The sequence below is a fragment of the Manis javanica genome, chromosome 4, assembly GCF_040802235.1.
Source record: "Manis javanica isolate MJ-LG chromosome 4, MJ_LKY, whole genome shotgun sequence".
Classification (NCBI taxonomy): Eukaryota; Metazoa; Chordata; class Mammalia; order Pholidota; family Manidae; genus Manis; species Manis javanica.
In genome coordinates this window covers 143114006-143136944 of record NC_133159.1, presented here as the reverse complement: position 1 = coordinate 143136944, position 22939 = coordinate 143114006, and the positions used below count along the sequence as shown (strand labels likewise).

General features: G+C 40.6%; 1 protein-coding gene across 2 annotated transcripts in view; it reads right to left on the bottom strand.

The window, feature by feature from the left end:
* Window positions 1-22939, bottom strand: part of LRRC37B (leucine rich repeat containing 37B) — a 50935-nt gene that overhangs the window by 5256 nt on the left and 22740 nt on the right. Inside the window, exons 2-3 of one of the 2 annotated variants that reach the window (XM_073235243.1) lie at window positions 9818-11392; window positions 9355-9456 (exon numbers count right to left, since the gene is read on the bottom strand). In XM_073235243.1, coding sequence (XP_073091344.1) covers window positions 9355-9456; window positions 9818-10018 — 303 coding nt within the window. In that variant the 5' untranslated portion in view covers window positions 10019-11392. Of the gene's footprint in view, window positions 1-9354; window positions 9457-9817; window positions 11393-20581; window positions 22256-22939 lie in introns of those variants that run through there. The other variant, XM_073235242.1, reaches the window with a different exon arrangement.

The following is a 22939-nucleotide window of genomic DNA, read 5'->3' as shown; positions in this document are numbered from 1 at the left end:
CAGGATATACATTCTTCTCAAGTGCACATGGAACATTCTCCAGAATAGACCACATACTAGCTCACAAAAAGAGCCTCAGTAAATTCCACAATATTGAAATTCTACCAACCAATTTTTCAGACCACAAAGGTATGAAAGTAGAAATAAATTCTACAAAGAAAACAAAAAGGCTCACAAACACATGGAGGCTTAACAACATGCTACTAAATAATCAATGGATCAATGAACAAATCAAAATAGAGATCAAGGAATATATAGAAACAAATGACAACAACAACACTAAGCCCCAACTTCTGTGGGATGCAGCGAAAGCAGTCTTAAGAGGAAAGTATATAGCAATCCAGGCACACTTGAAGAAGGAAGAACAATCCCAAATGAATAGTCTAACATCACAATTATTAAAACTGGAAAAAGAAGAACAAATGAGGCCTAAAGTCAGCAGAAGGAGGGACATAATTAAGATCAGAGAAGAAATAAACAAAATTGAGAAGAATAAAACAATAGCAAAAATCAACGAAACCAAGAGCTGGTTCTTTGAGAAAATAAACAAAATAGATAAGCCTCTAGCCCAACTTATTAAGAGAAAAAGAGAGTCAACACAAATCAACATAATCAGAAATGAGAATGGAAAAATCACGACAGACTCCACAGAAATACAAAGAATTATTAAAGACTACTATGAAAACCTATATGCCAACAAGCTGGAAAACCTAGAAGAAATGGACAACTTCCTAGAAAAATACAACCTCCCAAGACTGACCAAGGAAGAAACACAAAAGTTAAACAAACCAATTACAAGCAAAGAAATTGAAACAGTAATCAAAAAACTACCCAAGAACAAAACCCCGGGGCCGGACGGATTTACCTCGGAATTTTATCAGACACACAGAGAAGACATAATACCCATTCTCCTTAAAGTGTTCCACAAAATAGAAGAAGAGGGAATACTCCCAAACTCATTCTATGAAGCCAACATCACCCTAATACCAAAACCAGGCAAAGACCCCACCAAAAAAGAAAATTACAGACCAATATCCCTGATGAACGTAGATGCAAAAATACTCAATAAAATATTAGCAAACAGAATTCAACAGTATATCAAAAGGATCATACACCATGACCAAGTGGGGTTCATCCCAGGGATGCAAGGATGGTACAACATTAGAAAATCCATCAACATCATCCACCACATCAACAAAAAGAAAGACAAAAACCACATGATCATCTCCATAGATGCTGAAAAAGCATTTGACAAAATTCAACATCCATTCATGATAAAAACTCTCAGCAAAATGGGAATAGAGGGCAAGTACCTCAACATAATAAAGGCCATATATGATAAACCCACAGCCAGCATTATACTGAACAGCGAGAAGCTGAAAGCATTTCCACTGAGATCGGGAACCAGACAGGGATGCCCACTCTCCCCACTGTTATTTAACATAGTACTGGAGGTCCTAGCCACGGCAATCAGACAAAACAAAGAAATACAAGGAATCCAGATTGGTAAAGAAGAAGTTAAACTGTCACTATTTGCAGATGATATGATACTGTACATAAAAAACCCTAAAGACTCCACTCCAAAACTACTAGAACTGATATCGGAATACAGCAAAGTTGCAGGATACAAAATCAACACACAGAAATCTGTAGCTTTCCTATACACTAACAATGAATCAATAGAAAGAGAAATCAGGAAAACAATTCCATTCACCATTGCATCAAAAAGAATAAAATACCTAGGAATAAACCTAACCAAGGAAGTGAAAGACTTATACTCTGAAAACTACAAGTCACTCTTAAGAGAAATTAAAGGGGACACTAATAAATGGAAACTCATCCCATGCTCATGGCTAGGAAGAATTAATATCGTCAAAATGGCCATCCTGCCGAAAGCAATATACAAATTTGATGCAATCCCTCTCAAATTACCAGCAACATTCTTCAATGAATTGGAACAAATAATTCAAAAATTCATATGGAAACACCAAAGACCCCGAATAGCCAAAGCAATCCTGAAAAAGAAGAATAAAGTAGGGGGGATCTCACTCCCCAACTTCAAGCTCTACTACAAAGCCATAGTAATCAAGACAATTTGGTACTGGCACAAGAACAGAGCCACAGACCAGTGGAACAGATTAGAGACCCCAGAAATTAACCCAAACATATATGGTCAATTAATATTTGATAAAGGAGCCATGGACATACAATGGCAAAATGACAGTCTCTTCAACAGATGGTGCTGGCAAAACTGGACAGCTACATGTAGGAGAATGAAACTGGACCATTGTCTAACCCCATATACAAAGGTAAACTCAAAATGGATCAAAGACCTGAATGTAAGTCACGAAACCATTAAACTCTTGGAAAAAAACATAGGCAAAAACCTCTTAGACATAAACATGAGTGATCTCTTCTTGAACATATCTCCCCGGGCAAGGAAAACAACAGCAAAAATGAGCAAGTGGGACTACATTAAGCTGAAAAGCTTCTGTACAGCGAAAGACACCATCAATAGAACAAAAAGGAACCCTACAGTATGGGAGAATATATTTGAAAATGACAGATCTGATAAAGGCTTGACGTCCAGAATATATAAAGAGCTCACACGCCTCAACAAACAAAAAACAAATAACCCAATTAAAAAATGGGCAGAGGAACTGAACAGACAGTTCTCCAAAAAAGAAATACAGATGGCCAAGAGACACATGAAAAGATGCTCCACATCGCTAATTATCAGAGAAATGCAAATTAAAACTACAATGAGGTATCACCTCACACCAGTAAGGATAGCTGCCATCCAAAAGACAAACAACAACAAATGTTGGCGAGGCTGTGGAGAAAGGGGAACCCTCCTACACTGCTGGTGGGAATGTAAATTAGTTCAACCATTGTGGAAAGCAGTATGGAGGTGCATCAAAATGCTCAAAACAGACCTACCATTTGACCCAGGAATTCCACGCCTAGGAATTTACCCTAAGAACGCAGCAATCAAGTTTGAGAAAGACAGATGCACCCCTATGTTTATCGCAGCACTATTTACAATAGCCAAGAATTGGAAGCAACCTAAATGTCCATCTGTAGATGAATGGATAAAGAAGATGTGGTACATATACACAATGGAATACTACTCAGCCATAAGAAGTGGAAAAATCCAACCATTTGCAGCAACATGGATGGAGCTGGAGAGTATTATGCTCAGTGAAATAAGCCAAGCGGAGAAAGAGAAATACCAAATGATTTCACTCATCTGAGGAGTATAGGAACAAAGGAAAAACTGAAGGAACAAAACAGCAGCAGAATTACAGAACCCAAAAATGGACTAACAGGTACCAAAGGGAAAGGAACTGGGGAGGATGGGTGGGCAGGGAGGGATAAGGGGGGGGAAGAAGAAGGGGGGTATTAAGATTAGCATGCATGGGGGGGAGGGAGAAAGGGGAGGGTGGGCTGCACAACACAGAGAGGACAAGTAGTGACTCTACAACATTTTGCTAAGCTGATGGACAGTAACCGTAATGTGGTTGTTAGGGGGGACCTGATATAGGGGAGAGCATAGTAAACATAGTATTCTTCAGGTAAGTGTAGATTAAAAATTTAAAAAAAAAAAAAGAAAGAAAGAAAGAAAAGGGGGATTACTCCTTAACAGGATAAAACTATTGGTAAATCAAAGATCAACGCATGCTTTAAATATCCTTAATGTTGATCACTTAAAGGGTGTCAGATGATCAGCTATGGAGGTACTCTTTTCTGATAATATTCCTTTCTCTTAATTAAAAAAAAAAAAAAAAGCAGTTACTGTGTGCTGACCTCCAATGAGTTCTGCACAGTGGTATAGAGGGCATGTCAAAGTGTGGGCAAAGGGTCTGTTTGTTTCTACGCAGAAGATCAAGGCCTAGCTTGGATACCCAGAAAATGAACTAAGATACGATATGAGGAGGAGCTTCCGGCATCAGCACTCTCTGGAGGACTCGTGCCGGGGGATGATCATCAAAAAGCCTCCACAGGGATCCGGACGATGCTGCGGTTGTGGCTGCATCCAGCCCACCATCTCCTGGACTTGCCATAAGAAGGAGGAGGGAGATGTCTAGGCTGGCATGTGCATACAGTGAGACAACGAATTTGACTGGATCTGTACTGTTGGAACTCAACCAGGAGTTGGGAGGGGTGCAAGTTGTAGCACCCCAAAATCTCATGACTATAGACTATCTATGGTTAAAAGAACATATGGGATGTGAACAGATCCCAGAAATGGGCTGCTTTAATTTGTCTGATGGTTCAAGTACAGTTGGAAAATATCCATCATATCATAGATAAATTTTCACAAATGCCTAGGGTGCCTAAATGGTTTTCTTGGCTTCACTGGAGATGGATGGTAATTATAGATTTGCTTTGTTTATGTCACCGTATTCCTATTATGTCAATATGTGTGTGCAAATTAGTTAGTAGTTTAAAACCTATACATACTTAAGGTACTATACAAGAAGATATGTCAAAGAAATAATCAATCCTCCCAAGTTTCCTTCATATGCTACATCTATAGCTTTTCTTCTTCCTTCCTAATTACAAACTTTAAATAGAATTCGTGCCTCATATCGAATTTACCGAGTATCATAATTCCTCCAGGTGGTAAAGATACCTCGAGACAAGTGCTGGGCATAGAAGCCACAGTGCATAAATCTGCAAAGAAGTAAAAAGCTAACCTTTGCAAACAATATGGCTTCTCTCTCACTTACCAACTTTACATTTCCCTGTATGGCCCCGGAAGATGACTGGTTAGCCAGAGACGGGTAAGATTCCTCAAGGGAGGAACAACCTAAGACAGGCACAGTCGCAGGGGGGCCATCAGGTGAGAATTTGGGGATCAACAGAGGTGAGGCTCAGAACCTCACACCCCCTGCTTTGAGAGAAATCTTCTGCATCCGTGGATGTCTTGCTGCCCTTGTCTAGCCTGGATTAATACTTAGTCCATAGGCACACACCTGATCATCTGATCATCTACATTTGCCTTCTTACAGCACTAAACTATGTTTTCTACCTTTATCTTGCATCTACCTACCACTTCAGCATTTTATTAAAAATAAAAATAATAATAATAATAGGAGAAATGTGGGATCAACATATAAATCAAGTACAAAAATCAAATGAATATTCATATTTGACCTGATGGTTTATAGGTCATATTGCATGATCAAAACCGAAAGTTTCTGTGATGACTGCCCTTGTACTGTTCACCATGTAAGAATTTATTCACTCTGTAAGAATTCGTTCACCATGTAAGAACTTGTTCGTTATGCTTCAGAAGATTGGAGACTGACGAGAATTAGGCTTGAGATGGATTAATGATTGTACATTGAGCATTGACCCCCCTATACTGAATTTTATTGTTGTTAACAACCATTTGATCAATAAATATGAGAGATGCCCTCTCAAAAAAAAAAAAAAAACTCTTGGAACTAGGAACAGAAGTTATCTGCAAGGATCCTAAACAGCATCACTGTTTTAAAGTCAAGAACAAGAGTGGAAAAAAAAAAAAAGAACAAGAGTAGGGTGCCTATTATTACTGTGACTATTCATTATTGTTGAGGAGGTCCTAATCAATGTGATAAGAAAAGTGAAGTATTGTAAGGGAAGAGACAAACATATTTGCATTTGAAGTGATGAATAACCTAAAAAGCCCAAGAGGATCAACTAAAATTTTATTGGAAATAATATGAGAATTCACTAAGATAGAAAATCAAGAGATCAATATACAAACCTCAAAAGCATGCCTATATACCATGGGTAACTAATTTTAAAATGGAAGAAAGATCCCATTTACATCAGCAAAAATGCATAAAGTACCTCAGGGTAAACTTAACAAAAAACGTCTAAGAACTATGTGATGAAAACATTAAAACTCTTCTGGAGGACTTTAAGAAGATATGAATACATAACCCAAGATACCATATTCCTCAATTGTTGTAAAGATATAAGTTCTCCCCAAATTTACCTACTAATATAAAGCAATCTTATTCAAATCCCATGATACTTTTTAAATTAAAATTTAGCCAGCTAATATTTTTGTGGAAAACATTAGAAAATATGAACGAAAAGCTATGAAATGTATGAAGAAGATCAAAGGGCAGGAGCTCACTCTATGAGATATCAGAATAAGTTATTAAGCACCTGGAATTAAATAGTGTGTTAACAGTATAAGAAAAGGTAACTGGATCAACAGAACAGAGTCCAGACACAGATAGTATTTTTTTTTTGAGAGGGCATCTCTCATATTTATTGATCATATGGTTGTTAACAACAATAAAATTCTGTATAGGGGACTTAATGCACAATCATTAATCAACCCCAAGCCAATTCTCAACAGTCTCCGATCTTCTGAAGCATAACGAACAAGTTCTTACATAGCGAATAAGTTCTTACATGGTGAACAGTGCAAGGGCAGTCATCACAGAAACTTTCGGTTTTGATCACGCATCATGAACTCACAGTATTTTTTATCAGTGAAGAAGAAATTAACCTCTCTGTACAGGATTTTAAAACAATTGGATCTTCATGTGGGAGAAAAAGTTAGATTCTCTGCCTCAACCTCACTAAACAGCAAATAAAACATTCTAGATGGATTAAAAAATGCAACAACACATGTTAACCAGAAGAAAATATCAGACACTGTTTTTATACCGTCAGGTGGCAGAGGCCTTCCTGGGAACCCGCGCCCGCCGGGCCCTGTGGAGGGACTGGAGGCGGGGCCGGCAGGCCTCCTGCTCTTGCCATTGTCCTTCTCTGCCCTGGATTGTTTGTCTTCCTCTAGATTTAGAACACTTTCACACTAAATATACTAATCCTTTCAGTGGCTTTCATTGAATTTCAATGTTTCAAATATTTCTCAGGGTTTTTATTTTCAATGAGGAAAACAACAGTGGATGAAGGAGCACAGACTTTGCAGTTGAGCACCACTGAGTTCTACCTTCGTTTGGGGCCTCAAGTTGATCTCCCTCATCTGTGAAAGAGAGATGGTAATATCATCCTCCCAGCAGTGTGGGAATTAAATCAGAAAATGTACGGCGAATTTGGTCTGAAGTTTGACATAAATCAGTACTAAGTCTACTGATGGTGTCACAGGCAAGGTGACTGAATCTATGAAAGGCATCTGCTTGTCATATCAGGCTTAGAAGGCTCTTTCCCACCACAAGATATAAAAATATTGCTTATGGCTTCTATTTTTTTCTAATACTTTCATGGATTCTTCTTTTCTTTTTGTTGAAATATGTTTATTTAAGGTGATAAATAGAGATCTGCTGTTTTTCCCCCCCATATAGTTAGGGAGCTGTTCTATTACCATTTATTCATCTTCTTCCTCCAATGAGAATATTAAAAGGTGACATTTCAAAAGTCCTAGGAACACACGGGTCAGTCTATTGCTGGACTCCGTATACTACTTCAGATCATTGTTAGGTGGCATTGTTCCTTACTGTGGAACTGACATTGCCTCCTCTTTCCCCCTTGAACACCATTATTGTCTACCACAGGAAAAACATTGCATGGTCTCTGTCCTCAAAAAGCTTATCATCTAAGTGAGCAGAAGAAACAATGAAACCATATACATATTTACATGTATATAAATGCAACGTTAAACTACATGGACATTAAAAGTACTATGGAAGCTTATATAAATTCCAAAACAGCAAAAGGTCTTTTGCCACCTGGAGGTACAGTGGTCACTGCCATGGCTAATGACTCCCTTCCCAGAGGCCTTGGCAAGCTGACCCCATGTTAGCTACCAGTCTCCTAGACTAAGAGACTCACCAAGAGAGAACTCACTTGGTGCAATCTCAACTGATTAGTATCACAGCATTGATAAAATGTCAGAATGCCAGAGTATGACTTGACAATGAGAAATATATATCTGTTCCACAGATGGACTAGCTGTGTCTACACAATCAGGGGGTTTCTGGTCATCACCAGGGAGAGGCCTCTGTGGCACACTAAAGTGACCTGACCAAGCGACCTACAGATACAAGTTTCTCTTTAGCAGTTCATCCATCCAGTCAGGTTTTACTCAAGACAGATAGGCCAGGAAGCCATTTGGTCCTTAAATATCTCTACTCTGAAGTTTTGACCTCAAGGCTGTGGTCTTGTTTGCTTTTTATTACCCTAGACTGAATGATTATTTTATTGTACAAAAGACAGAAGTGCACTTTAAAATATTTAGTTCACTTAAATGTTTCCATGTTTATAAAAGAAATACTTCAGCATTTGTGTTCTGTTCAATAAAGAAAATAAATTGTTATAACCCTGTAAAAAACAATCTCTGCTCTGCTCTACCATGTGTTGACCTTGGTGTTTCTCTCTTGGGGAGCTGCTTAACATTGCAGGGGAGAGGAATGCCTCACCATGGCCTCTAAGAACTGTTAACAAGTCTCACAGAAGGACTAGGACCAGGAGGACTGGAGTATTTAGGCAAGGGTTCATGGAGAAACATGAACTTGAGTTGGCTTTCAGAGACTCGAGGGACTTCTACAAGGTGAAACAAGGGAATTTTAAACGGGCAAAGGGAACAGACAAAAGTAGGAATGGGCATGTGACTGGGCATCCTGGGGAGCTGCTCTGGCTGGAAAGAGGGCTGCTGCAACAGTAGAAAAGGTGCATATAGGAAATGAGGTTGGGTTGGTAGGGTAGAGTCAGGATTACCAGCTAATTAAATCACTCTGTTGTTGTCAGCCCTGCCTGTTGGGAAAAGTAACAAACCATTCTGTTATTGCACAAAAGGCAGGCAGGCCAGCCAGCTCCAGAAGGACCATCAATAACAAGTGCTTTAGAAACCCTGACACGGGCTTTTGGTTGCAGTGATCTGACTGGACCTATTTCCACAATGCCTTACCTGATGGGGAAGAAAGTTGCTAAGTAAATCTAATGAATCAACAAGATCACACTTTTATCTTTTAGCCATGTCCTTTCTTCCAGGGTGACGGATCACTCACGAGGGTGGAGATTACACATCCCTCATAATTCCAGTCAACAAGGAAAGAAATCAGTGGTAGGAGACGGGAATGACTGATGTCAAATCGACTTAGTTTTGAGTTGAGGATATTTTACTGTCATGTCAACTCTGGCCTTCTTAAACCTCTCAAAACAGTCTAATGGCTCATTATCTGGTGTCAGTTCCACAGAGATCTCCGGCAAGGGGGGTTTCTTTAAAAGTCTCTGGCATATACTTTGCAGGAAATGAATAAAGCATATGTCGGTCCTGGTGACTAAAAAGGAATATCAAGTAGTGGGAGAGAGGCTTTGATTTTCAGTTTGTGGATTCTGAATCTAAAGACAGACTCTCCTCTGGAAGCCTGAACTAACTGTCCTTACCTTAATGAGGCAGAAAGCTGTAATCAACACCAGCACTGCTCCTGTCACTGACAATGCCAAGATGACTTTGATTCGATAGCCATGCACCAGAACTTTTGGGAACTGAAAAAATGATAGAAAAAGACTTTTCAAAAACAAAGAGGTGGAAAGGATAAAAGTTCTTATAAAATCTCATTATTTCAGGTAAGCAGCGTAAATGTTTTCAAGAACATACCAAATCTAATGCTAATGATAAATCAGCATTTTCTTGGTTCATCTTGGGTGTTAGGTCCCCTCCTCGTCTACCGCAGCAATTGTGGCATCATTGTCTGAATGAGCACAGGGGGAGATCACTGTCTTCCCCAAAGGCCCAGGCCAAGACAAGACACAGACTAGGGGCCGCGGTCTTCCTGCCGGGGTGCTTCAATGCCATGTCCCAAACTGACTAACAGGCTGGGGGCCATGTTTTGGGCGTTATCCTCACCTCACGGAACTCCTGCTCTTCCTGTTCACTCTGGGCTTCTGGACTCTCGTGGATGTAGTTTTCTGTTTCCCTCTGGTCTGTATCCCAGTCTGCCCTGGGCTCCTTTGCTTCTTGCTGCTCGCTGAGAAGCTTCATCAGGAGGCCGGTTTGGAAGATGAGCTTGGCACAAGCTGGTTTCAGGTGGGTCTCCGAGCAGCCCATTTTCAAAGCCAGCAAACATGAGAAATGAGCCTTCTCACATCACTGTTGGTGATGAGGGACCGCAGCTGCTCATTTAGCTGAGCTTCAGGGTGGTCACCTGGAGATGAGCTCCCTGGGAAAGGGACGGCTGTGGATGTGGAGGGTAAGTCAGTGCCCACATTGTCGTGTTCCTGTTGTGCTTGCGTGGTCAGTTTGAGAGTTGGAACCAAAAGAGAAAATAAATCTGGAAAATGATTTTTCTGAAAAGTCAGTTCTGATGATGAAAAAGCCTCTTGTGAAGGGGAGTTCATGAGGCTCATTGCAGTGAATGGAGGCTTGTTGACAACCATTGGGCTATTGTGTGAACCTTTATTGCTGGCTGAACTGTCTACTCATTTTGGCCTTGAGTATTTTGTGACCCGCATGCCGCAAAGATTCAGGAAAGACGTACTTTTCTCTGAAGTGTGAGGTTGGTTCAGAAGCCTTCATATTTCTCATTCCAGCACTTGCAGCTTCTAAAACAAAAATACTGTCAGCTAGGTCTTTTGATTTTGGTTTAATCTCACGTAGAGATTTTGGAGTATTGGAAGCAGAAGGCCTGCCCATCAAGTACTGGACAGGAGGGACGGCTGCCTCTTGTTCCCTTTGGAATGAAGGCTGTGTTGAAGGAGCTTTCTGCGGTTTCCCTGGGGGGCTGCTCCACGTGAGGCTGCTCCGGCGCCCTTGGGGATGCTGTCGTGAGCCCTTTTTCTTCGGCCATGCTCTCCACAAGGAGCTGGGCCCTCTGCTTCCCATTGATGCCAGCCTTCCTCATTTGTCTGCGTCGCCTCTTCTGAATGCCCTTTGGGCCCTTGATGACCACCTTCAAAGACGCCACCCTCCTCCCTACTCTCTGAATGTCTAGTGGGCTGTTTTCTTGTAATTGGGCAGTTTCCAATGTTTTGGTGGAGATTTGGGGGTGAAATCTGGGATTCAGAAGTTTGGAACGTAGAGGCATGGCATCTATGATATTTCCCAGAACAGAGATTATTTTCTGTTTATTTTTGTCAGCCGAAATGCTGGATCCAGTTGGAAGAGAAGTGTTCTCTGCGTTGTTTTGCAAGTGCCCCACAGGCTCATCTCCTCCTTGTAGGTTTGAAAGAAGTTGTTTAATGAATTGTAATAATGCTGATTCTGCAGCTTTCATATATCCAGAGAAATAAGATGATATATAGCTAAGTGCACTTTCCTTGGTAAAGTCTCCTTGCTCATTTTTGAAGGCTGACAAACTGATGGCATTTTTGTCTGCAGCCGCCTTCTCTGGCTCAATAGTCAGCTCAGGACTGCTACTCTTCTTCCGGGATTGTAATGACTTCATGAACAACCCTTCTGGGTCCCCTATAGATGTTTCATCATCTGTCAAAAAGAAGAGATTGCTTTTCATCTTACTACGCTGATGGACAGTGACTGCAATGGGATTGGGGGTGGGTGAATGTTATGGTGTGGTGAATATATGGGTGAATGTCAAAACCACAATGTTGCTCATGTGAAACCTTCATAAGATTGTATATCAATGATACCTCAGTTTTTAAAAAAGGAGAGACTGCTTTTGATAATGAAAGACTGATGAGACAGCTTTTTGTCAGTCCATAGCCATATATCTCAGTCAAATAGATCGGGAATCAGCAAACATTTGAGGTTTGATTAGGAGAAAAATAAACACAAACTTAAACCTATGGTCGGCATCAACAAAAGGAGAGGAATATGTCTTTTGAAAGAGCCACTTCCTGCTAGGAACACTCCATAGTGCAAAATACAGTACTACATGCAGGATTATTCCATTGGTCCCCAACGGCCAATTGTCCAGTAAACAAGAAAAGCCAAGGCTAAAAGACATACTTCCCCTCGGCTAGATTCTCTTCAGATCTAACAGTGACTCCTCACATTCACATACCCCATCCTGTCGTGCTTCAGATGCAAAGGGAGTGTGCAACTTTCTCTCTCCACCTCTGCAGTGTGTTCCTGTTCTTGCTACCATCACAGATGAGCACACCACCACCACCCACTGCAAAGAAGTTCTCTTCTACATATGCCCTTCTCCACCTACCAACTTATTCCTTTCTTGGTCCCTGCTTCCATATATCCCAGCCCCCATGAGAGAAGGCTCTATATAGGGGGAAAAAACAGAAACAAGAAAACACCATGTCTACCCTGGCTATTTGCTTAAATTTTAGCAGGGATCTGGGGTTTGGGTTAAGAGAGCTGTCAGGTTGTTATATCCATGTGGAATATTCAATAAATCAAAGGAAAAATACCTGAGATCCTAAAATGCAAAAGGGAAAAAACAAAATTTTTTCAGACACCTGCTTTGCTTTCATTTAATTTCATTTCTAGTATTTCCAGCTTTACTTGGGGAACCATCCAAAGCTTCTGACTATGTGAAGGCGAAGGGCAACTGCACAAGTTCACTGGCCAGCTGGGTTTATTTTCCAGAAGAATTATAAGTATTTTTGGTGGTGGTGGTGAGGGTCAGAGGAGTGAGGGTCAGAGGAGGAGGTGAGGGTCAGAGGAGGAGGTAAGGGTCGTGAGGAAGGAGGAGCATGGGCTTGAATAGAGCCCCAAACGGAGGCTAGCAGACCTGAGCACTAGGCTACAAAATATAACACTTGGATCTCATTTTTCCTCACCTATAGAAGTAGAATGAAAATGCCTGTTTTGCCCATCTTTAGTGGGAGAAGAGAGTGATATAACTGGCAAAAAAGAATTTTATTTTAAATAAGCAACATTGTATTTATAGAAGCAAAGAATTATTTATGATGTGCCCCAGATCATTTTATGATGTGCCCCAGAGATGTGTATTCAAGCTATCTGAGTATGAAAGCACATTTTGGAAGTCATCACGTTAGTGCCAATAAAACCTACCACATAGAAAAATACTTAAAAGCACCTGAGTGTTTTTGGGGATAGAAAGGCTGGAGTTCAGAGCAAATTTAGAGTTGGACAGTTAAAGAACCGAAGAGCCTTCCCATCCATTAGAAGGGCTGTGCAGCAGCTTCTGGTTATAGAACCAGAAACTCTCAGGTTCCAAAGAAAACTTTCATAAAATAGCACTACTTGTACTCCTGTATAAAAATTGCAAAAAGAGGAGGCAGAGCCAGGATGGTGGCGTGAGTAGAGCAGTGGAAATCTCCTCCCCAAAACACATAGAGCTATGAAAATATATCAAAGAAAACTCTTCCTAAAATAGAGACCAGAGGACACAGAACAACATCCAGACCACATCCACACCTGCAAGAACCCAGTGCCTTGCGAAGGAGGTGAGATACAAGCCCCAGCCCAGCGGGACCTGAGCACCCCTCCCCTCAGCTCCCAGCGGGTGGAAAGAAACTGGAGCGGTTTTTTTTTGGTGAGAGCTTTTTGGAAGCCTTAAAGGGACAGGGACCCCGTTGATAGCGAGGCAGGGCAGCGGGACTGGTGAGTGTGTGCCTGGGACCGGTGCCTGAGGAAAAGAATATCGCGCGTTTTTCCCTACAGGACCGGTGGGCGGGTGCCTGAGACCAGCGCCTGAGGACGGAGGAAATCGCGCGTTTTTCCCCTTTTTTTCCCTCTTTTTGGTGAGTGCTTTTTGGAAGCTTTAAAGGGACAGCAACCCCGGTGCTAGGGAGGCAGAGCAGCAGGACCAGTGAGCGGGTGCCTGGGACCGGCGCCTGAGGACAAACAATATCCCGCATTTTTCCCTGCAGGACCGGAGGGCAGGTGCCTGAGACCGGCGCCTGAGGATGGAGGAAATCGCGTGTTTATCCCCCCCTTTTTTTTTTCTCCTTTTGGCGAGTGCTTTTTGGAAGCCTTGAAGGGACAGGGACCCCGGTACTAGGGAGGCAGGGCAGAAGGACCAGTGAGCGGGTGCCTGGGACCGGCGCCTGAGGACAAAAAAAGAATTGCCTGTTTTTTCCTTTTTTTTTTTTTTTTTCTGTTCCCTCTCTCATTGTTGCAGTTGTTGTTTTGGTTTGGAGAGTGCTTTTTGGAAGTCTTAAAGGGGCAGCACAGGACACTTAGACCAGAGGCAGGGAATCTGGGGAACTCTGGGCACTCTGACCGCCTGGGCAACAGGGAGCACAGAGGCCCCTTAAGGAGATAATAGCCTCCCAGCTGCTCCCCCTCCAACAGGGCTCCACCAATTTGGAGGAGCAGCCCCAGCCAGGCCACGCCCAAAGCAACAGCGGAAATAAACTCCATAGCAAGTGAGCTGGTAGCAGAAGCCCTGTCTGCACACAGCTGACAAGCATAAGCCACTAGAGGTCGCTATTCTCCCAGGAGAGGAAGGCCACAAACCAAGAAGAAGGGAAGCTCTTCCAGCGGTCACTCGTACCAGCTCTGCAAACTATCTCTATCACCATGAAAAGGCAAAACTATAAGCAGACAAAGATCACAGAGACAACACCTGAGAAGGAGACAGACCTAACCAGTCCTCCTGAAAAAGAATTCAAAATAAAAATCATGAACATGCTGACAGAGATGCAGAGAAAAATGCAAGAGCAATGGGATGAGATGCAGAGAAAAATGCAAGAGCAATGGGATGAAGCCCAGAGGGAGAACACAGATGTCAAGAAGGAGATCACAGAAGTGAAACAATCCCTGGAAGGATTTATAAGCAGAATGGATAAGATGCAAGAGGCCATTGAAGGAATAGAAGCCAGAGAACAGGAACGTATAGAAGCTGACACAGAGAGAGATAAAAGGATCTCCAGGAATGAAACAACACTAAGAGAACTATGTGACCAAGCCAAAAGGAATAATATTCATATTATAGGGGTACCAGAAGAAGAAGAAAGAGGAAAAGAGATAGAAAGACTCTTTGAAGAAATAATTGCTGAAAACTTCCCCAAACTGGGGGAAGAAATAATCGAACAGACCATGGAATTACACAGTACCCCCAACAGAAAGGATCCAAGGAGGACAACACCAAGACACATAGTAAATAAAATGGCAAGGATCAAGGACAAAGAAAGAGTTTTAAAGGCAGCAAGAGAGAAGAAGGTCACCTATAAAGGAAAACCCATCAGGCTAACATCAGACTTCTCGACAGAAACCCTACAGGCCAGAAGAGAATGGCATGATATACTTAATGCAATGAAACAGAAGGGACTTGAACCAAGGATACTGTATCCAGCACGACTATCATTTAAATACGATGGCGGGATTAAACAATTCCCAGACAAGCAAAAGCTGAGAGAATTTGCTTCCGACAAACCACCTCTACAGGGCATCCTACAGGGATTGCTCTAGATGGGAGCACTCCTAAAAAGAGCATAGAACAAATCACACAACATATGAAGAATGGAGGAGTAGGAATAAGAAGGGAGAGAAGAAAAGAATCTCCAGACAGTATATATAACAGCTCAATAAGCAAGCTAAGTTAGGCAGTAAGATACTAAAGAAGCTAACCTTGAACCTTTGGTAACCACGAATCTAAAGCCTGCAATGGCAATAAGTACATATCTCTCAATAGTCAACCTAAATGTAAATGGACTTACTGCACCAATCAAAAGACACAGAGTAATAGAATGGATAAAAAAGCAAGACCCATCTATATGCTGCTTACAAGAAACTCACCTCAAACCCAAAGACAAGCACAGACTAAAAGTCAAAGGATGGAAAAACATATTTCAGGCAAACAACAGTGAGAAGAAAGCAGGGGTTGCAGTACTAATATCAGACAAAATAGACTTCAAAACAAAGAAAGTAACAAGGGATAAAGAAGGACATTACATAATGATAAAGGGCTCAGTCCAACAAGAGGATATAACCATTCTAAACATATATGCACCCAATACAGGAGCACCAGCATATGTGAAGCAAATACTAACAGAACTAAAGAGGGAAATAGACTGCAATGCATTCATTTTAGGAGACTTCAACACACCACTCACCCCAAAGGATAGATCCACCGGGCAGAAAATAAGTAAGGACAAACAGGCACTGAACAACACACTAGAACAGAGGGACCTAATAGACATCTCTAGACCTCTACAACCAAAAGCAACAGGATATACATTCTTCTCAAGTGCATATGGAACATTCTCCAGAATAGACCACATACTAGCTCACAAAAAGAGTCTCAGTAAATTCCAAAATATTGAAATTCTACCAACCAATTTTTCAGACCACAAAGATATAAAAGTAGAAATAAATTCTACAAAGAAAACAAAAAGGCTCACAAACACATGGAGGCTTAACAACATGCTACTAAATAATCAATGGATCAATGAACAAATCAAAATAGAGATCAAGGAATATATAGAAACAAATGACAACAACAACACTAAGCCCCAACTTCTGTGGGACGCAGCGAAAGCAGTCTTAAGAGGAAAGTATATAGCAATCCAGGCACACTTGAAGAAGGAAGAACAATCCCAAATGAATAGTCTAACATCACAATTATCAAAACTGGAAAAAGAAGAACAAATGAGGCCTAAAGTCAGCAGAAGGAGGGACATAATAAAGATCAGAGAAGAAATAAACAAAATTGAGAAGAATAAAACAATAGCAAAAATCAACGAAACCAAGAGCTGGTTCTTTGAGAAAATAAACAAAATAGATAAGCCTCTAGCCAAACTTATTAAGAGAAAAAGAGAATCAACACAAATCAACATAATCAGAAATGAGAATGGAAAAATCATGACAGACTCCACAGAAATACAAAGAATTATTAAAGACTACTATGAAAACCTATATGCCAACAAGCTGGAAAACCTAGAAGAAATGGACAATTTCCTAGAAAAATACAACCTCCCAAGACTGACCAAGGAAGAAACACAAAAGTTAAACAAACCAATTACCAGCAAAGAAATTGAAACGGTAATCAAAAAACTACCCAAGAACAAAACCCCGGGGCCGAACGGATTTACCTCGGAATTTTATCAGACACACAGAGAAGACATAATACCCATTCTCCTTAAAGTGTTCCAAAAAATAGAAGAGGGAATACTCCCAAACTCATTCTATGAAGCCAACATCACCCTAATACCAAAACCAGGCAAAGACCCCACCAAAAAAGAAAATTACAGACCAATATCCCTGATGAATGTAGATGCAAAAATACTCAATAAAATATTAGCAAACACAATTCAACAGTATATCAAAAGGATCATACACCATGACCAAGTGAGATTCATCCCAGGGATGCAAGGATGGTACAACATTCGAAAATCCATCAACATCATCCACCACATCAACAAAAAGAAAGACAAAAACCACATGATCATCTCCATAGATGCTGAAAAAGCATTTGACAAAATTCAACATCCATTCATGATAAAAAGTCTCAGCAAAATGGGATAGAGGGCAAGTACCTCAACATAATAAAGGCCATATATGATAAACCCACAGCCAGCATTATAATGAACAGCGAGAAGCTGAAAGCATTTCCTCTGGGATCGGGAACAAGACAGGGATGACCACTCTCCCCACTGTTATTTAACATAGTACTGGAGGTCCTAGCCATGGCAATCAGACAAAACAAAGAAATACAAGGAATCCAGATTGGTAAAGAAGAAGTTAAACTGTCACTATTTGCAGATGATATGATACTGTACATAAAAAACCCTAAAGACTCCATTCCAAAACTACTAGAACTGATATTGGAATACAGCAAAGTTGCAGGATACAAAATTAACACACATAAATCTGTTGCTTTCCTATACACTAACAATGAATCAATAGAAAGAGAAATCAGGAAAACAATTCCATTCACCATTGCATCAAAAAGAATAAAATACCTAGGAATAAACCTAACCAAAGAAGTGAAAGACTTATACTCTGAAAACTACAAGTCACTCTTAAGAGAAATTAAAGGGGACACTAATAAATGGAAACTCATCCCATGCTCATCGCTAGGAAGAATTATTATCGTCAAAATGGCCATCCTGCCCAAAGCAATATATAGATTTGATGCAATCCCTCTCAAATTACCAACAACATTCTTCAATGAATTGGAACAAATAATTCAAAAATTCATATGGGAACACCAAAGACCCCAAATAGCCAAAGCAATCTTGAAAAAGAAGAATAAAGTAGGGGGATCTCACTCCCCAACTTCAAGCTCTACTACAAAGCCACAGTAATGAAGACAATTTGGTACTGGCACAAGAACAGAGCCACAGACCAGTGGAACAGATTAGAGACTCCAGAAATTAACCCAAACATATATGGTCAATTAATATTTGATAAAGGAGTCATGGACATACAATGGCAAAAAGACAGTCTCTTCAACAGATGGTGCTGGCAAACTGGACAGCTATATGTAGCAGAATGAAACTGGACCATTGTCTAACCCCATATACAAAGGTAAACTCAAAATGGATCAAAGACCTAAATGTAAGTCATGAAACCATTAAACTCTTGGAAAAAACATAGGCAAAAACCTCTTAGACATAAACATGAGTGACCTCTTCTTGAACATATCTCCCCGGGCAAGGAAAACAACAGCAAAAATGAGCAAGTGGGACTATATCAAGCTGAAAAGCGTCTGTACAGTGAAAGACACCATCAATAGAACAAAAAGGAACCCTACAGTATGGGAGAATATATTTGAAAATGACAGATCCGATAAAGGCTTGACGTCCAGAATATATAAAGAGCTCACACACCTCAACAAACAAAAAACAAATAACCCAATTAAAATATGGGCAGAGGAACTGAACAGACAGTTCTCTAAAAAAGAAATACAGATGGCCATCAGACACATGAAAAGATGCTCCACATCGCTAATTATCAGAGAAATGCAAATTAAAACTACAATGAGGTATCACCTCACACCAGTAAGGATAGCTGCCTTCCAAAAGACAAATAACAACAAATGTTGGCGAGGCTGTGGAGAAAGGGGAACCCTCCTACACTGCTGGTGGGAATGTAAATTAGTTCAACCATTGTGGAAAGCAGTATGGAGGTTCATCAAAATGCTCAAAACAGACCTACCATTTGACCCAGGAATTCCACGCCTAGGAATTTACCCTAAGAACGCAGCAATCAAGTTTGAGAAAGACAGATGCACCCCTATGTTTATCGCAGCAATATTTACAATAGCCAAGAATTGGAAGCAACCTAAATGTCCATCAGTAGATGAATGGATAAAGAAGATGTGGTACATATACACAATGGAATACTATGCAGCCATAAGAAGTGGAAAAATCCAACCATTTGCAGCAACATGGATGGAGCTGGAGAGTATTATGCTCAGTGAAATAAGCCAAGCAGAGAAAGAGAAATACCAAATGATTTCACTCATTGAAGGTGTATAAGAACAAAGGAAAAACTGAAGGAACAAAACAGCAGCGGAATTACAGAACCCAAAAATGGACTAACAGGTACCAAAGGGAAAGGAACTGGGGAGGATTGGTGGGCAGGGAGGGATAAGGGGGGGGAAGAAGAAGGGGGGTATTAAGATTAGCATGCATGGGGGGGAGGGAGAAAGGGGAGGGTGGGCTGTACAACACAGAGACGGCAAGTAGTGATTCTACAACATTTTGCTAAGCTGATGGACAGTAACCATAATGTGGTTATTAGCGGGGACCTGATATAGGGGAGAGCATAGTAAACATACTATTCTTCATGTAAGTGTAGATTAAAGATTTTAAAAAAAAGAAAGAAAGAAAGAAAGAAAGAAGAAAAGGGGGGTTACTCCTTGATAGGATAAAACTATTGGTAAATCAAAGATCAACGCATGCTTTAAATATCCTTAATGTTGATCACTTAAAGGGTGTCAGATGATCAGCTATGGAGGTACTCTTTTCTGATAATATTCCTTTCTCTTAAAAAAAAAAAAAAAAAAAGCAGTTCCTGTGTGCTGACCTCCAATGAGTTCTGCACAGTGGTATAGAGGGCATGTCAAAGTGTGGGCAAAGGGTCTGTTTGTTTCTATGCAGAAGATCAAGGCCTAGCTTGGATACCCAGAAAATGAACTAAGATACGATATGAGGAGGAGCTTCCGGCATCAGCACTCTCTGGAGGACTCGTGCCAGGGGGATGATCAACAAAAAGCCCTCCACAGGGATCTGGGCGATGCTGCGGTTGTGGCTGCATCCACCCCACCGTTTCCTGGACTTGCCATTGGAATGAGGAGGCAGATGTCTAGGCTGGCATGTGCATACAGTGAGACAATGAATTTGACCGGATCTGTACTGTTGGAACTCAACCAGGAGGTGGGAGGGTTGTAAGTTGTAGCACTCCAAAATCTTATGACTATAGACTATCTACGGTTAAAAGAACATATGGGATGTGAACAGATCCCAGAAATGGGCTGCTTTAATTTGTCTGATTTCTCTCAGACTGTTCAAGTACAGTTGGACAATATCCATCATATCATAGACAAATTTTCACAAATGCCTAGGGTGCCTAAATGGTTTTCTTGGCTTCACTGGAGATGGATGGTAATTATAGATTTGCTTTGTTTATGTCACCGTATTCCTATTATGTTAATATGTGTGTGCAAATTAGTTAGTAGTTTAAAACCTATACATACTTAAGGTACTCTACAAGAAGATATGTCAAAGAAATAATCAATCCTCCCATGTTTTCTTCCATATGCTACCTCTATAGCTTTTCTTCTTCCTTCCTAATTACAACTCTTAAATAGAATTCGTGCCTCATATCGAATTTACCGAGTATCATAATTCCTCCAGGTGGTAAAGATACCTCGAGACAAGTGCTGGGCATAGAAGCCACAGGGCATAAATCTGCAAAGAAGTAAAAAGCTAACCTTTTCAAACAATATGGCTTCTCTCTCACTTACCAACTTTACATTTCCCTGTATGGCCCCGGAAGATGACTGGTTAGCCAGAGACGGGTAAGATGCCTCAAGGGAGGAACAACCTAAGACAGGCACAGTCGCAGGGGGGCCATCAGGTGAGAAATTGGGGATCAACAGAGGTGAGGCTCAGAACCTCACCCCCCCTGCTTTGAGAGAAATCTTCTGCATCCGTGGATGTTTTGCTGCCCTTGTCTAGCTTGGATTAATACTTAGTCCATAGGCACACACCTGATCATCTACATTTGCCCTCTTACAGAACTAAACTAAGTTTTCTACCTTTATCTTGCATCTACCTACCACTTCAGCATTTTATTAAAAATAAAAATAATAATAATAATAAAGGGAGAAGTGTGGGATCAACATATAAATCAAGTATAAAAATCAAATGAATATTCATATTTGACGTGATTGTTTATAGTTCATAATGCGTGATCAAAACCGAAAGTTTCTGTGATGAATGCCCTTGTACTGTTCACCATGTAAGAATTTATTCACTATGTAAGAATTTGTTCACCATGTAAGAACTTGTTCATTATGCTTCAGAAGATTGGAGACTGATGAGAATTAGGCTTGAGATGTTTTAATGATTGTACATTGAGCATTGACCGCCGTATACAGAATTCTGTTGTTGTTGACAACCGTTTGTTCAATGAATATGAGAGATGCCCTCTCAGAAAAAAAAAATATGAGCTGTGTCATAATGCATGAGTAAAACCAAAGTTTCTGTGATGACTGCCCTTGTACTGTTCACCATGTAACTTATTCACTATGTAAGAATTTGTTCTCCATGTAAGAACTTGTTCACTATGCTTTAGAAGATTGGAGAGTGATGAAAATTAGGCTTGGGGTGGATTAATGATTGTGCATTGAGCACTGACTCCCCTATACAGAATTTTATTGTTGTTAACAACCATTTGATCAATAAATATGAGAGATGCCCTCTCAAAAAAAAATTGCAAAAAGAAAATAAACAAAAATATATCTATACTTGTCCTACAAGACAAAGGGCACGTGAGACCTAATGCATATAACATCAGATTGTGAACCGTAATATGTGTATGAGTAAGTTCTCATTCAGGGGTTAAGCACCAGGCGGAGAGCACAGTACACAGGATGTGGCCACTAATGCTCATTCTTTCCCCTTCCATTCCTTTCTCTTGTTCCTTTAAGTATGTGGATCACTGTCACTGTTAGCTTAATGTAACTGAGAATCTGACTTTTAGCAAAGGAGTTCTTAGAAATGTAGGGAGTTGAACTCTTAATGAATTAATAAAAATAATGCAATTAACACCATTAGTTTAAAAATTAACAGTTAAAACATAAATAAAACATCACCGGATAATGGTAATTCACCACAATATGCGATGTTTGTCAGACATTCACTGTCACAATGCAGCTTGACTGTATTGTAGAAAACCTCAATATTATTTTTAAATTGGCAGAGGCAGCAGGTCATATGGATAGGTAAAATCCTATAAATTGAAACACAGAGAATTAAATCAGTGGTAAAGGAGTTACTTGACTAGGTATAAGAGGCAGGCCCAGGCCACCCACAGGGCTGTGCAAAAGGAGTTCTTGGAACATATGGCCTGTGAGGTTGGCTAGGGATGAGCTGGCCAACCACTGTTCTTGAATACTGTAAACAAACAGGAGGACAGAGATGCCTCACAGTAGGGTAAGAATGGAAGTGGGTATCGTAGGCCTAGAATAAAGGTGATAGGGATTAGAACTGGGTGACACTGATCTGTTAGAAATAAATGATATAATGGAGACAAGTGAGGAAATTTGAATATCAACTCTTCATTAGATAACATTATGCATAGGAATTTCATTTCTTCAGTGTGTTTTTAGTATTTTAAGCATATAGGGAAATTATTTGGATACCCAGAGAGGAAGGCATGTAGCTGACAAGAGACTGACTGGCAGATGCTGTGGGATGTTGACAAAGATGAGGCTAGAGCAGTGGCCAGTAGATCTGACGGTGAGGGGAAAACAGTCATTTCTCAGCTGACCTGACAAAAACGGCGAGAGCAGACTGCTAAATGCAGGGGCCTTTCCCATACTAATCTTGTGTAAGGCCATCAGTTAGCCTTAGCATAATACCAAATTTCTGTTAGCTTGCCGCAATGGAGGGGGATGGCACAATTAAAGGTGCA